Raw genomic sequence first — 14,136 nt, forward strand, 5'->3', positions numbered from 1 at the left:
TTTTTTCCCGAATTACAAATAATCATATCATGTAATAATACCGTGGAGTTGCTGATAAGTGCTCGGACAATAACCAAATAAAAGAAAATACGTGTGGCTGAAAATTTTCGCGTGCGTCGTTAAACTTCGTTTCCATTTGTACGACGCTGGCGGTGCAACAGTTCGAAAATTCTATGGAATCATTATTTTTTTTTCGGTTCTCTCAATCACATGCAGGCAATCACATGCACCAACTATGATGACATACATTCATTGGAATCTGGCATTTTTCAATAGGACAAAAAAAAAAATAAACAAACAGAAAACGTTGAGTAACTAGAATTTAATTTGTCCTTCGCTCTACATTATATGGATACCAACCAATAAGGCCTCATAATGTCGCTCTCAACTCTTCCTGTGCCCTCTTTTGACCGCCCTTTCGGCATTTACCTATTCGACCACTTCGATCATTTGGTCTCAAAGCTCACTTGCGGTCGGTTTGTTCCTAGCAAGTTTGATTTTGTCGCCGGAGAGACCTTTTTCTCTACGCCGGTCCCAGTCTTTGGTGCCATAGTTCTCTACTACGTGGTCATCTTTGGTGGTCAACATATTTTGAAATCCAACAACTTCAGACCGCTGGTCCTCAACGGATTGTTTCAACTCCATAATTTGCTCCTCACTATTTTGTCCTTGACTCTCGTGACTCTGATGGCCGAGCAACTGATTCCAATGATTCACAAACACGGACTATACTATGCCATCTGCGATCCCGGTGCATGGACTCAGCAGATGGTCGTTCTGTACTACCTCAACTACCTCACCAAGTTCACAGAATTTGTTGACACTCTTTTCCTAGTGGTGAAGCAGAAAAGATTGACGTTCTTGCACACCTACCACCACGGTGCCACCGCTCTTCTGTGCTACACACAGCTGATCGGCCTGACCTCGATCTCGTGGGTCCCAATCACACTTAACCTGTTTGTCCATGTGGTCATGTACTGGTACTATTTCCTCGCTGCCCGCGGTATTCGTGTCTGGTGGAAAGAATGGGTGACGCGATTCCAAATCATTCAGTTTATTTTGGATCTGTCCTTCATCTACTTTGCCACCTACCAGAAGCTTGTCCATAATTTTGCCCCATCGCTGCCTCATTGTGGCGACTGCGCCGGCACGCCTCTAGCCACCATCAGTGGCTGTATCATCATCTCATCCTACCTTGTTCTGTTCATCGCATTCTATATTGAGGTGTACAAAAAGAGCTCCAAGAAAGCCAAAGTCGTCCGCAGAGTCAGAGGTGGTGTTGCTGCCAAAGTCAACGAGTACGTTTACCTTGACAAGCAAACATTGCAGTCCAACTACGACTCTAACACTGGATCACCTTTGGCTGTTCCAAGACAACGCAATCTCAGATCCACCAAGAAGAAGATTTAATTTCTCCCTTGTATACCTTTAGCATGAAAACATAGTCTCAATATTACATCTCCAATCCTTCACTATTCAGCACATACTGGGCACGACGGTTAGCCAAATCGAATGCTTTTTTCAGATCCTCCTTTGTGACTCCAGCAGCGCCGTAAACGCTAAGGCCACTCAACGTGCTGCCGTTTGAACTCACCGTGATCCGTGTGTCTATGTTTTCTTCCGCCTCGCCTTCCAGCTCTGCCAGCAGAATCTTGCCGTCTGTGTCAATCTCCATTTTATCCTCATCATGAGGAACGTCTTTGTCCAGCTCCACTAGTCCAAACGTCGAACTCCAAGCTATTCTGTCCTCGTTCAGTTTTAAGAGCTCGTTTTTCTCGGCCTCGCACACCAGATCGTAGTCCTCAACTCGCACCCGACGAACCCCCACCTCAGTCCGTTTCTCAGCAATGTAGACAGCAGGAAGACGGGTCTGTCGAAGCGCAGAAATAAGTGCCCCGTAGCACAGGTCATATACTGGGCCAGCGCGCGAGAAGACCTGAATGGTAGCGTATAGCACAAACGAATAGCTTGTTTGTGGCAAGAACTCCTGTTCCAGCCCCTCACTTCCCTTGAACTCAAGCTGGATCTTCAGAGCGTCGCGGTCAATCAGGCCAGAATGGTAGATGGTTTCGTATAGCCTCTGCGAGATCGCGATCTCCTCTTCGTTCGGCGGCCCACTGCCGCCACGCGAGATCTCAACTTCTGTGTAAACGGTCGCTTTTTTGCTATCTGTATGTGTTTCGCTGTCTATTATATCTTTTTCGAGCTTTGTTCTGTAGTCGTTAACCAGCTCGTGATCATCCTCAACAATCGCACCGCTAATCAGACATATGACAGTAGTCTTGCCTGATTTCACGATCGAGGACCCAAGCACGCTACCAACACCGTTAATGTCGCCGTTGGGCTCGCTAGCCTCGTACCTTCCGACTCCAGCACGGCTGATTACGACAGGCCTGAACTCGTCAAACTTCCGCAACGATGGGCGTAAGCCAATTTGCAGATACTTTTGGAGCAGCACATCGGGCGCGATCTGCGCCAGTACGTCTGGCGGAAAATTATTGGGTTTGAAAGAAGCGGTCTCTGACATTTAAATGTAATAAATTATTTGAAAAATTTCTGCATAGCAAAATACCGGTCCATGCATTCAGCTATACTCTAAATAAAGTCACCGTATGCCCCATCATTGATATCGGCTGGGGCAACAGCGTTTCCACTGAACGTGGACACATTGTCGTCAACGTCACTAGCCGGAGAGCCGATCGTAGAATCGACGTGGCCATCACCCAGCATCTTTTTGCGACGCTTGATAAGATTATCCGAGACTAACGACTCGGTCTCATCGCTTCGCTCGCTTTTCAGTTCATGGTAGCCTTGCTCGTTCTCATCAGAACAAACGTCTGTAGTGGTCGTAGCGCTGGTCCCGCTCTCTGTAGTGTTCAATGACTCCATCGGTGTCGGAGACTCGTCTATGCTGTCTGCTCTCAGAGCGTCCTGCTTCACAGACTCCTGCAGTCTTTTGTGGTTCTCTGCGTTTCTCTGCCCAATCTCTCCCATCATACGGCGGAAGAACTCCCCTCCCAGCGGCTCGCTACTTCTCTTTCGATAGAACAGCAGATAGGCAGAGCCCCGAATGGACTCGGTGGGGTCCACGACAGACACCCGTGAGTCGTCAAAATAGTACCACTTTCCATCAACAAAGTTCTTGGCGTACGCTGTGTAGTGTCCACCACCAAGTCCACCAAAATGGTTGTCCACGGCAAAAAGGTCGTAAATCATCTCCTCCCCAGTAGAGTCGACAACATATTTGGACATATCGAGGCCCTCAATGGGAAATTCCACAACAGCGTCTATCTTGTCGCTAAAGCTCTTTGTATTCTCAAATCGCTTTAAGTGGATAGTAAGGATGTCCGGAACAGACCAGATCTCAATTTTCTTGGTTGCCTGCCTGTGCTCTTTGCAGTTTGGACAGTACCACAAATCGTTCTCTCCTAAAACTTCTGGATTCGAGAACATCTCCATGCAATTGTCCAAAGATATGTTCTTCCGCCTGCTTTCGGCCATAAGTCGCTTGTTTTCCTCCACCTCAGCATTTTCCAGTATCTCTGGGTTTGACCATGTTTCTCTGCCTCCCAGTCCATCCTCCTCAATTCCTGTGAAAAAAGTATCGAAAAATGTAGGCTCCCACTCGCAGACTAGCGCATTTTTTTCGAAAATCAGAGGTCTTGCAATGCTCTCCAGCTCAGACTCCGAATCCTGCTGCTCCTCTTTTTCGTCGTCATCTACTTGCATTCCGTTGGCCTCCTCTGTCAACGGAGCCAAGTTTTGTTCACTAGGGTCGCTATCCATCAGATTTGTTTCATCAGCACCATCACCAGGATTTCCCGGATCAGAGTCCTCACTAGTAACTGTCTCGGTAGACTTGGCTCCATATAAATAGAATCTCCGTTTATTTTCTTCCACTTTCTCCAGCAGGTCCGGCAGGCCTTTAAAATTATTATGTGTGCGAGGAATCCACAACGAATCGTCTTCCTCGTCCTCCTGAGGATACCTAGAGTATCCGTATAGACCTCTACCGTATCTGTTGGAAATCTTGAGCTCGTGAGACGAATCGAACACCTTCACGCTAAAGGCATAATTTCCAGGTATTTCAGGATCCGCCAAAGAGACATCATCATCGTCGCCGTCCTCAATCCCAGGAAATTCTGTAGCCCGATGCTGCAGACGCTGCCTCGACCCGAAGAAGTTGAATGTCGAAAGCTGGCTGTAGCGTTGTTCCAATTTCCTTCTTATTTTGCCAAACGAATAACATTCGTCCTCTGTGACCGTGATGAAGAATGGTATGCCAAAGGGCTTGGTGTTTCTTGAGTCTGAGAGAGTATTGAAAACAGGAACAATCAAGTCTCCTGGCCTATGTTTGATCTGGTGGAACCATATCTCATCGTTCTGGCCGATCAAATCAGAAATAGGCAGGTAGCGTGTGTCTGAATCCTTGGCCTCAAAATTTTTGTACACCTGCGACTGGAACACCTCAACGGCGAGCAGCTCATTGATAGGCACTTTCACTTTATCTGCAACGTATACTTTGAGGTCAGCAAATGTAGCAGACTTAGGAAGTTCCACTTCAAGACTTTTGGGATACCCTTCTTCCAACAAAACATTGACTTTGCCGATCCATTTCTTATGAACCGGCAATGGTAGAGTGAGATCATTGTAAGGATCGAATGTGATACTGATCTTGCCGCAAGATGGACACACCAGAGTAGATTTATATAGTCCCACAAACAAGTCGATAACGACAGAGTTATTTCGCAGCTTGTGGCTGTCCCAGCACTTCTGTGCCAATTTCCGCACTTCTTCCAGATCGTTAACTTTATCGTCCGGCAGCTCTGGTTTTTCAACATACGGTTTCTTCAGGATCCTATTCAGGTCCTCGTGTAGTCCATCCAAAAGAAAAGCTATCAGTTCCTGTGAGTCTTGTTGGTGATAATCTGCAAACATCGAGTTATAGTATCCGATTGTATATTTGAAGTCTCTTGGTGAAAATGAACTTGAGGGCCCCGCAAAGCGTTTGTCGAATAGATGCTTTACCAGGCCTGCATAAGCAGACGCCACTTTTCCATCGTTTCCCAGGGGGTTATCTCTGTTAATTTCCTTCTCGTAATAATCATACAAAAAATAATTGGTGAGCTCCGGGATATGAACCAAACACTGAAGAGCGGAATTCATGTAGCAAGTGTTTCCCAGATTATTGAGTCCCACTAATCCTGATCCAAGGGTAACCGTCGAGGATGTGTCCATTGGATACGTTCCGTCCTCCTGTTGTATCTCGATAAGAATGTTGCGCTCACTGATGTTAAGGTCCTCTAATCTTATAGAGCCAGATTTCTTTCCTGCCGGGATTAGCGTCTTGGAAGTGATGTTTGACAGGTCCTGAGGAGTGAGGATCACAGGCAATCTGGTTGCAGGCGTGATTCTCCATATTCTGGTGGTGCCCTTCCCAATCTCGAACTGTTTTTTCACTGCTAGCTTGAGGTCTCTGGCCGTGCTGAGAGCAGATATCAAAAATGGCTTTGCGCCGGCCAATCTGTATCTGTTGATGGTTTCGGGGTTATTGCAAAGCAGATGCGGAATTATATATAACGGATACGTCTCGAGCTTGAGCTGTCCGTCTTTTTTGTCCATGAATAATTGCCGCTCCACAAAGGGACCATCCACGCCGTACCACTCGACAAGTTTCGCAAAGACTTGCTCCGCAACAAACTCTGGATTAGTCGCCGGATTGATGCAAAGCTCCGTATGGTCCAGAATGCTGCTTGTATTGATAGGACCCAGAGCAGCTGCCTCCTGTGGTGGTCCTCTCAGAAAAACATTGAGCCACTCTTTCGGTATGCCGTAGTACTTGGTTCCTTCTCTAAGATCGAAAAAGGACTGCTCAACGAGCTTCACGTACTCTGCTCGCCGCTGGATCAGCTGCGAGTCTGCTGCTTCCAAGGGCTGCTCGGATGGTTGCGGAACAGCCTCGCTCTGTTCGAAACCCATCTCGCTTTTTCAAGTGGTTATAAATCTTTTTGCTTGTCAAGATTTTTCGAGATGGTGGAGAAGAAGTGCGCGGCTCAAAATATTTATTTTTTAGAGGCACTCATGCGTCCCAACCTTGTCTTCCATGATCGACCTTTTATCCTCCTGTATCGACGGAGATTTTGAGCTTTCCGGGCTAGTGGGGTCTGAGGAGTCAGTTATTGTTGAATATCTTGATTCTTTGGAATTAATTCCGTTGTTGAAGCGAGAGCGTGCTTCAATTCTGAAGGATGTGGTAAATAAAGCCCTGTCAGAGAGGACTAGTCCCGAGTCAGATCTGGTCCTGTCCTTGCTCCACCACTTATCCCAGATCTCTCCAATTAACAAAATAAGGCTGCATTCCGAAGCATTATGTCAATTGCTGATAGATTACTGCGCGAACCAGACACGAGACAGCCGAGACTTGTTGGTGCTGGACTTCTTCGAGTCGATCTCTGAGCTCGGCCTCAGTTTCCAGCAGACTACAGACCTGTACAAGAAAGCTATCCAGAACGCCGCCTCAGCCCTTTCATTTCAAAGGCTATTCACAAAGCATCTTGACTCACATCGCTCGTATTTATTTCTACCTACATCGCAATACTCGCCCTCGCTCGACGCTCCCATCATCAATTGTACAATTCAGTTCTGGTTTCAGTACACCCCAACACATGAACAGCCCTCACCTTCCTCTCTGTTTGTTCTCAATGGCAAAGAAACGCTTCTCACGTACTCCTTGGAGAACCGGAAATTTTCGGTCAGCACATTAACAGACATTGCAACATTCGAGGCATTTGTATTTGAGCCGCTACAAAAATACCACGTCGTTTTTGTCCACAAAGAGGAGAAGCGAAGATCCTACATCGATCTTTATGTCAATGGTGACTTTGTACAGTCAATGAATTTGGCATACAAAAAATCCGACCGTGCCACGTCCTTGGATATCCAGGGAATTCACGGGATGTACTTCGAGCTGATGAACTTACTGGTTTTGAGCGAGCGTGTCAGCTATGGTTGGATTCTTCTGTCTTATCACCTGGGCCCGCTATTTGCTGGTACTTACCAGGGCTATCACCTCGAGCGCTGTCTTTCGGAAAAGTCAAAGCTGGTGATCAAATTGAAACTTCAAGAAAGTATGGACTCCCGGGCATTGAAAGACATTATGATTAGCCCCAGTTCCATCTTAGTTGATATCAATGCCAACTCCTCAGCAGAGATCGATTCCACCATTCATTGGAAACCAAAATTGCTGCTCAACTCACTGTACTCGATTGGGGGCATGGCTGTTTGTTTGCGTTTGTTAGAGACAGCCAAAACGTCTAGCTCCCTCGTCGAATCTCTCGACTTTCTATTTGCCCTACTGTCAAAAGACCCACTTTCGAAACAGGAGTTTGAGATGAACGCCGGCTACAATATAGTGGCTACAATACTGAAAACAAAAAAGTCTCTTTTGAACCTGACGGTCTTAGATTCTATTTTGCGTTTCGTTGGATACAACGATACGTCCCCGATAGACTCAATTCTGGCCAACGCTCTCGCTTACCGAATCCTCATAGTCGATTTCGAGATATGGAAGCCGACTTCCATTGATCATGTTGGAGACGCTTCTGTAAGAGATACGTTCAAATTTCTCCTGTTCCAATTCTCTGTCTTCGCTCATGATAGTCGCTACCACAGCTACAACATCCAACAATTGGTCGACATGAGAATAATCAAACGGTTTGTGCAGGCTATGAAATATGGTTTGTTCGAGGAGGGAGTGCTGCCCTTATTGCATGACACGATCTCAATACTGGTGAGAAATAACCCTTCTACGGAATCAATCAAGGCACTATCCTTATATGTGATATACTCCCTGACAATCGAGGATTTGAGAGGTCTACAGAGAAAATGCGGACTAACTGTTCTGCGAGCCATTCAATCTGTGGTAGAAGATCCCGCATTAATGTCGAACGTTCATGGCTACAAAATCATAATGAAATCTATATCCACGAAGTGGATACTATTGCTTCTTGATAACGACAATGCGGACGTGGTGAAAATCAGTTTGAGGCTCTTGAAACGCATTTTGCTATTTAGCACCAAGATTTATAAGTCATTTGCTGACGAAACAAGTCTCTTGCTGCTTTTCAAGTTGTTGAAAAAGTGGGACAGCAATTTTGAAGTGATGAATCTAATCATGGCTCTAGCTTTCAGAAAGCAGTCTACATCAGATCAAAGTGAGGTCGTCATGCCCGAATTCCTGGTGTTGGTGAACACGATACTATCAGAGTCTGAGTTAGACCCTGGTACCATTTCATTGTATGTGAGAAAAATTCAGCACCTGCTTGATTCAAATATCTTTTTCAAAATGGTAGCTTCAAATCATATCCAGTGGCTCCAAACATTTTTACATCTTGTTTGTCAAATCAGAAACAAGCATGATATTTCAGTCATAGCTCCTTACAAAGACTTTATTGGAGAATTATTCAAGGCCAAGCTGGAAAGAAACGCCAAGAAAACAGATTCATTTACAGTGGACGCACTCCACCAGAAGTTCCCTGCGGCTTTCACATCCACAATACTTCCAGAGATTCTGATACGCCTCAACGAGCTTGATCCAAGTTGCCGCACACAGTTCGTTTCCAAATTGCTTTCAAGAATTCTGGAACTGGAAAAGCTCCACCAAATTGAAGAAGCCGATTATTATTTGGTGCTAGAAAAACTAAGTCCGATACTGAGCTTCGACGAAGACCCAAAACAAAAGACCGCAAAGAGGCATTTTTGTGATTTCTTCACGGAACTTCTTGCGAAGGCAACGTTCAATGAAAAGGAAAGCAACGGGTCAGCATTGAATGAAACGAAAACATGCTGCTCTGTGCTCATGGCCAACCAGAGACTATTCTCAAAATATGCAGGAGATGAGAATTTGTCTGTTATCGTTGCGTCTTTATTTCAGTGCATGGCTCTTCCCGACGCCTCTCTACCGAGTTTAGCTCTGAACTGCCTTCGGATTCAGCTCATGAGTGATCTTGATGTACGACCTACGATTGCGTGCTTATCCTCAAACAGCAGCCAGAGGGCCAGATTAGTGGACTATTTTGAGAAGTTTCTATCACTGAATGACGAGGAGATCAGGGATATTTGGGAAAATGATTTTAATCTTCGCAACACGATCAACGCGAAATATGAGAGTTATATTTTGCAGATTCGAAAACAGCAGGGAAAAGCAACAATTAGGAAGACAATGGACGAGCTGGCTTCGTCTCGGCTCTCAGATAACAACGACAAAATAGAGAAGCTTTATTCCAAAGAGATCATGCTCTTGAGCAAGACAATAGAACAAGCAGAAACTAAGAAATTTAATAGACACATCCAAGACGACTTGGACGATCTTAACTACTTTGTTTCTGTCTTTAACGACATTAAATCGCAGCTCCCAGTGGAAAATTATAAATTCTCAACTGTTTTGGACTCAACTGAGGGCCCCGACCGAATGCGCAAGCGGATGATTAAACAACTTTGCTTGACGGATGATGACATCCCCACAGAGGAGAGCCCTGGGCTGGAATACAATGAGCTGGCTGAAGAATATGGGCTGCTGTCAGAACAGATAGATGTTGATCTGGCACAGGAGGACAACAACCGCAAAATTCTCCGGAGCTTGTATGTTGGGGATAAAATAGTTGAGATGCTCAATGTGACGCAGATCTTGGGCCTTGAGACATTGGAATCGATTTTCATTCTGGGGCAATCTCATATATACATGATTGGCAACTACTTTCTCACCTCAGATAAGAAAGTTGTGGACTTAAGAGATGCTCCTCCAAATGAAAGAGACTCGTACGTTCAGCTTATCACGGGTAACAATTCGAGAGTCCCATCATCGCAACATCAGACTAAGACGTGGGAGCTGGCAAAGTTTGCTTCCATCAGCAAACGCACGTTCCTTCTGCGAGACGTGGCTTTGGAATTGTTTTTCATCGATGGCTCTAATTTTCTAATTACCTGCTCGTCTAAGGAAACAAGAGATGGGCTTTTCAACATATTGTCCACTAAGGTGTCGGCCAAGTATCCTGACACGATTCTAGAAGACGCCCTCACCTTGGCATCCTCATCCTCGTTAACGATTGGTGCCAAGCTAGTCAGTGCAATTACCTCTGTGGCTTCGGCGACGACACTCAGCTCGTTGACAAAGAAATGGCAAAAGGGCGAAATATCGAACTTCTATTATTTGATTCTAGTGAACACGCTTGCGGGTCGCACCTTCAACGATCTGACCCAATATCCTATTTTTCCATTTGTTATTGCGGACTACGAAAACGAGGAGCTGGATCTGACCAATCCTGCCACTTTTAGAGATCTCGGAAAGCCGATGGGGGCGCAGACTGAGAAGAGAGCGGCACAATTCCGAGAAAGATACGATGCCTCGGCTGATATGTCGCCCGACTCGCCGCCATTTCATTATGGAACACATTATTCGTCCGCAATGATTGTCACAACTTATCTTATTCGCGTTAAGCCGTTTGTGCAATCGTATTTGTTACTTCAGGGAGGCAAGTTTGATCATGCTGACAGGACGTTTCACTCCATGGTGAAGACCTGGTACAGTGCGTCCCGAGACCATACCACAGATGTCCGGGAACTAATTCCCGAGTTTTATTACCTCCCCGATTTCTTGCTCAATTCCAACAATTTTGAGTTTGGGTATTTACAAGATGGCACCAAAGTTGGCGACGTGCGTCTTCCTCCTTGGGCCAAGAATGATCCTGTAATATTTGTGGAGAAAATGAGACAGGCTCTGGAGAGCGACTATGTTTCTGAGCATCTGCACGAGTGGATCGATCTTGTGTTCGGGTTCAAGCAGCGGGGGAAGCACGCAGTAGACTCGTTGAACGTGTTTCATCACCTGAGCTACCAGGGGTCCACGGACCTGGATAAAATCCAAGACGAGAGAGAAAGAAATATCATAGTGAGCATTATACACAATTTTGGGCAGACGCCAATTCAGGTCTTCCACAAACCTCATCCGCGGAAGCAAGTTCAAATGAAGGTAAATTTTGACCCCTCCAAACTGTTTGAGTTGCCACTATCAATTATCAATGTTCCTTTCAGCATAGACACTATAGAGTTTGACTCTGTCAAAATGGAATGGCAAGCTCGAGACCGTTTCAGCCGAGGTAGCCAACGTCTCAGATTGCAGCTAGTCGGCCGCAACTCGGTGATGGTCAATAATTTTATTTTTGAAAACGTGAGCACCAGCATGATCTCAGCGTTTGGTGTTCTAAACTTTGATGAGTTCGTGATTGGTTTCGAAGATGGGACTCTACAAATATACAGGCTAACATCGAACAAGTTGGCAAGCATGAAGAATGCCCAGAAAATAAATGTGAGACAACCTGCAGAGACGAGCTGGGGACGAGGAGCTGAGGAGGTGATCCAGCTTGGAGTTTTACGAGGACATCGGTCCAAAGTGTGCCAGGTCAGAATAAATACTTTCTACTCAATTCTCCTGAGCTACAGTGAGGATGGAACAGTCAAGCTGTGGGACCTTCTACAACGAAAGCTTATGCGAGACGTCTCCGAGGATGGCAAGCTTATTGAAATATCTAACCGGCATGCTCTTATCGCCGTAGTGGATAGAAAGAACACTCTGAGACTTGAGACGATCAATGGATTGTTGCTGCTGGAGCAGCCTCTGCAGGAAGAATGTCTATCCATCACCTTTGGTGAGGCAAATCTCAACCACTTTACAAACATCGAACACCATGACTGGACGCACCATTCCATTTTGGCTCTAGGTTTCCGGGGTAAAATAAAACTAGCGGAATTGACATTGGACCGAGGTTGGAGCATCAAGATTTTACGCGAACTAAACATGTTTGGAGATTTGGAGATCACTAGCCTCAAACTCAAGCTGAATGTGGAGCTCAACGGTGAAGGCCAAGTCACTGGACGCGGAGAGCTGGCAGCAGCCAGCAGAGATAAAATAATGATTTGGTGTTGATAGTTATTACATATTGCAGAATCTATCTTACCGCTCCGAGCCCCATCGATCGTAGCAATAGAGGCCAATAGCAACATGAACCAAACCAGTGATCTCCAGCAAGGAGAGTCTTTTGCCGGTAATGATCATGCTGACGCTGATGATGACTATTCTTTTCATCATGGCTGCGATCGAGTATGTAACAGTGGGCAGCAGAGCAAGAATATGGAATGCCAGCAATGATTGACTGAAATGACTAATTCCGTTCAGCACCAGCATGGTCCAGGGTATGTAACCGTAGTTAGGGGCAAAAGTGGATTCGGAAACTTTTCTCACACCGAAAAATAGCTCGTAGCTTTCGTATGTGATGAATGCAGGTATCGAGTATAGCATCCCATATGTGGCACAATAAATAAGAGTTGTAAGTTTATCTGGCTTATCAAGAGCGATCTCGTAGTCTCCAGTCCGTTCAGGCTTTAGATGCTCTGAAGGAGAAGGATACTTCTCAACATCGGAGTTCACCGATGACCCCCTGCTGATCGCGAGCGATCCGGGATCTCGAGCCGCAGAGTATGATGACGGAGTGACAACGTTTTTGGCGTATATCGATTGACCAGCAAAAATGACAGCTGACGCAAACGCAAATGCTATACCTTTGAGGTAATCGGACTTCTCCAAAAGCATTACTCGCAGCATGGTTTTTTCTCCGTCCTCCTGGCTGCTGAGTTGCGGGTCCGATATAGCGCCCCTTGTGGAGTCTTTATCTCCAGACTGCGACACGACGATGATAACAACGCCTAAAACCAACGGAATGAGAGACAGATAGGTGTAAGATGGGAAGCGGACTTTATAGTATATGCGGTATCCCATTACCGTCAGCAGAGGACCTAGGGCTCTAATAGACGAGACGGTTGCCACGGGACATAATGATGTTGCAGCGAGGCTCAGCAATTTTCCAATAAATTGGAAAGTGCCCATGGGGAAGAAAACCCTTAATAATCGTCGATTAAAAACAAAGCCTGTCCCGGGCCTTGAGCTTCCCGAAATTGTAGATTTCAATTGCGGGAATCTCCCGAGAAGAAAGATGGTGATGTGACCGAGTATGAGACTGCACAGAAACTGAAACTCGCCCACAAATACGGGGAAGTCGAAGTCGTTGAGGATGTGCTTGGTCAACTGCGAAGTGAGACTGGAGATGAAGTACCAAGAGCAACAGAGCGTTACCACTTTAAAGTCAAAGAGGCCGCTTTTTAGAACTCTGCGTGCTGTTTCAGCCACAGGCATGGATCTCAGCTGGTTAGTCACTTGGAAATTTATAAATCCATGTGATCCGGTCCCTAGAATCACATCTAATTTTAACAAAACAATTTTTTGTCCATGTGTGGCGCAGGGCGAATTAATTAAGCTGAGATCGACGGCTCTAAGCACGCTTTGCCTTGTTTTCGTCTTTGGCGAGCTGTCGTGTTTCAAGCGCACGTTGCGTAAACTCGGGATCAATGAAGCTTATGAGTGTCGGTAGCAGGGCAATCAATGCCATTGCAGCTAGCACAAGACCTAGGATTGGATACTGTTGGAAAAGTCCCCAGAAGGGGATCATTTTCAGGATGCCTGCCGTTTGGTCTTCGTCTGCAAACGACTTGATGACAATTGACTCGCTAGTAAAGTTTAACTTGTTTTGAAGCGGAACCGGATTGTCAGTAGCGGCGATTCCGGGGTACACTTCAAAGACTTCGAAATCACCATTGACCTCGACACGGAAGAAGTTGGTCTTTGAGAGAGCAAAGTCAAGCGACCGTAACACAAATGAGTAGTTACCGGGCTCTAGATCTATCGTGGAGAACTCTCCGCGTCGATCAAGACGGCACCTTGTGCTCCACGTCTCATTAGACAAAGACACCCAGACTCGCGCAGGATCCGCCAAGGACTCCTGGGGCAAGTCCAGCTTGCCTGAGATGACCAAGGCATTGAGAACAGAGGTGAAAAGCGCAAAAAAGAAAATCGGGTATTTGATCGCTTGCATCACGAGCATATAAAAAGGAGAATTTTTCGTTCATTTTTTTCTCATACTCATTATATCAGAAAAGGTATATATTGTAGGGAGGTTAATGCCCCACCCAGATTGTCTCCCTCTACAACCTTTTCGAGAACGATATGATCTTGAATACATTGTTTCTAGA

General features: G+C 45.8%; 6 protein-coding genes across 6 annotated transcripts; 2 read left to right on the top strand and 4 right to left on the bottom strand.

Moving 5' to 3' along the window:
* Positions 1 to 375: 375 nt before the first annotated feature.
* On the top strand, positions 376 to 1,410 carry HPODL_01167 (Elongation of fatty acids protein 2; the record flags this gene model as incomplete). Its single annotated transcript, XM_014077666.1, has 1 exon — positions 376 to 1,410. The coding sequence occupies one exon, from the start codon at positions 376 to 378 to the stop codon at positions 1,408 to 1,410; it is 1,035 nt and encodes a 344-aa protein (XP_013933141.1).
* Positions 1,411 to 1,453: 43 nt separating this feature from the next.
* On the bottom strand, positions 1,454 to 2,527 carry HPODL_01168 (exosome complex component RRP43; the record flags this gene model as incomplete). Its single annotated transcript, XM_014077667.1, has 1 exon — positions 1,454 to 2,527. The coding sequence occupies one exon, from the start codon at positions 2,525 to 2,527 to the stop codon at positions 1,454 to 1,456; it is 1,074 nt and encodes a 357-aa protein (XP_013933142.1).
* A 68-nt stretch (positions 2,528 to 2,595) lies between these two features.
* HPODL_01169 (Ubiquitin carboxyl-terminal hydrolase) lies at positions 2,596 to 5,979 on the bottom strand (the record flags this gene model as incomplete). The annotated part of the gene is made up of 1 exon (XM_014077668.1): positions 2,596 to 5,979. One exon carries the CDS (start codon positions 5,977 to 5,979, stop codon positions 2,596 to 2,598), a length of 3,384 nt encoding a protein of 1,127 aa, XP_013933143.1.
* A 124-nt stretch (positions 5,980 to 6,103) lies between these two features.
* HPODL_01170 (Beige/BEACH domain protein) lies at positions 6,104 to 11,980 on the top strand (the record flags this gene model as incomplete). The annotated part of the gene is made up of 1 exon (XM_014077669.1): positions 6,104 to 11,980. One exon carries the CDS (start codon positions 6,104 to 6,106, stop codon positions 11,978 to 11,980), a length of 5,877 nt encoding a protein of 1,958 aa, XP_013933144.1.
* Positions 11,981 to 12,007: 27 nt separating this feature from the next.
* HPODL_01171 (putative membrane protein) lies at positions 12,008 to 12,937 on the bottom strand (the record flags this gene model as incomplete). Its single annotated transcript, XM_014077670.1, has 1 exon — positions 12,008 to 12,937. The coding sequence occupies one exon, from the start codon at positions 12,935 to 12,937 to the stop codon at positions 12,008 to 12,010; it is 930 nt and encodes a 309-aa protein (XP_013933145.1).
* A 442-nt stretch (positions 12,938 to 13,379) lies between these two features.
* Positions 13,380 to 13,988, bottom strand: HPODL_01172 (uncharacterized protein; the record flags this gene model as incomplete). The annotated part of the gene is made up of 1 exon (XM_014077671.1): positions 13,380 to 13,988. The coding sequence occupies one exon, from the start codon at positions 13,986 to 13,988 to the stop codon at positions 13,380 to 13,382; it is 609 nt and encodes a 202-aa protein (XP_013933146.1).
* Positions 13,989 to 14,136: the final 148 nt, after the last annotated feature.

The sequence above is a fragment of the Ogataea parapolymorpha genome, chromosome VI, assembly GCF_000187245.1.
Source record: "Ogataea parapolymorpha DL-1 chromosome VI, whole genome shotgun sequence".
NCBI lineage: Eukaryota > Fungi > Ascomycota > Pichiomycetes > Pichiales > Pichiaceae > Ogataea > Ogataea parapolymorpha.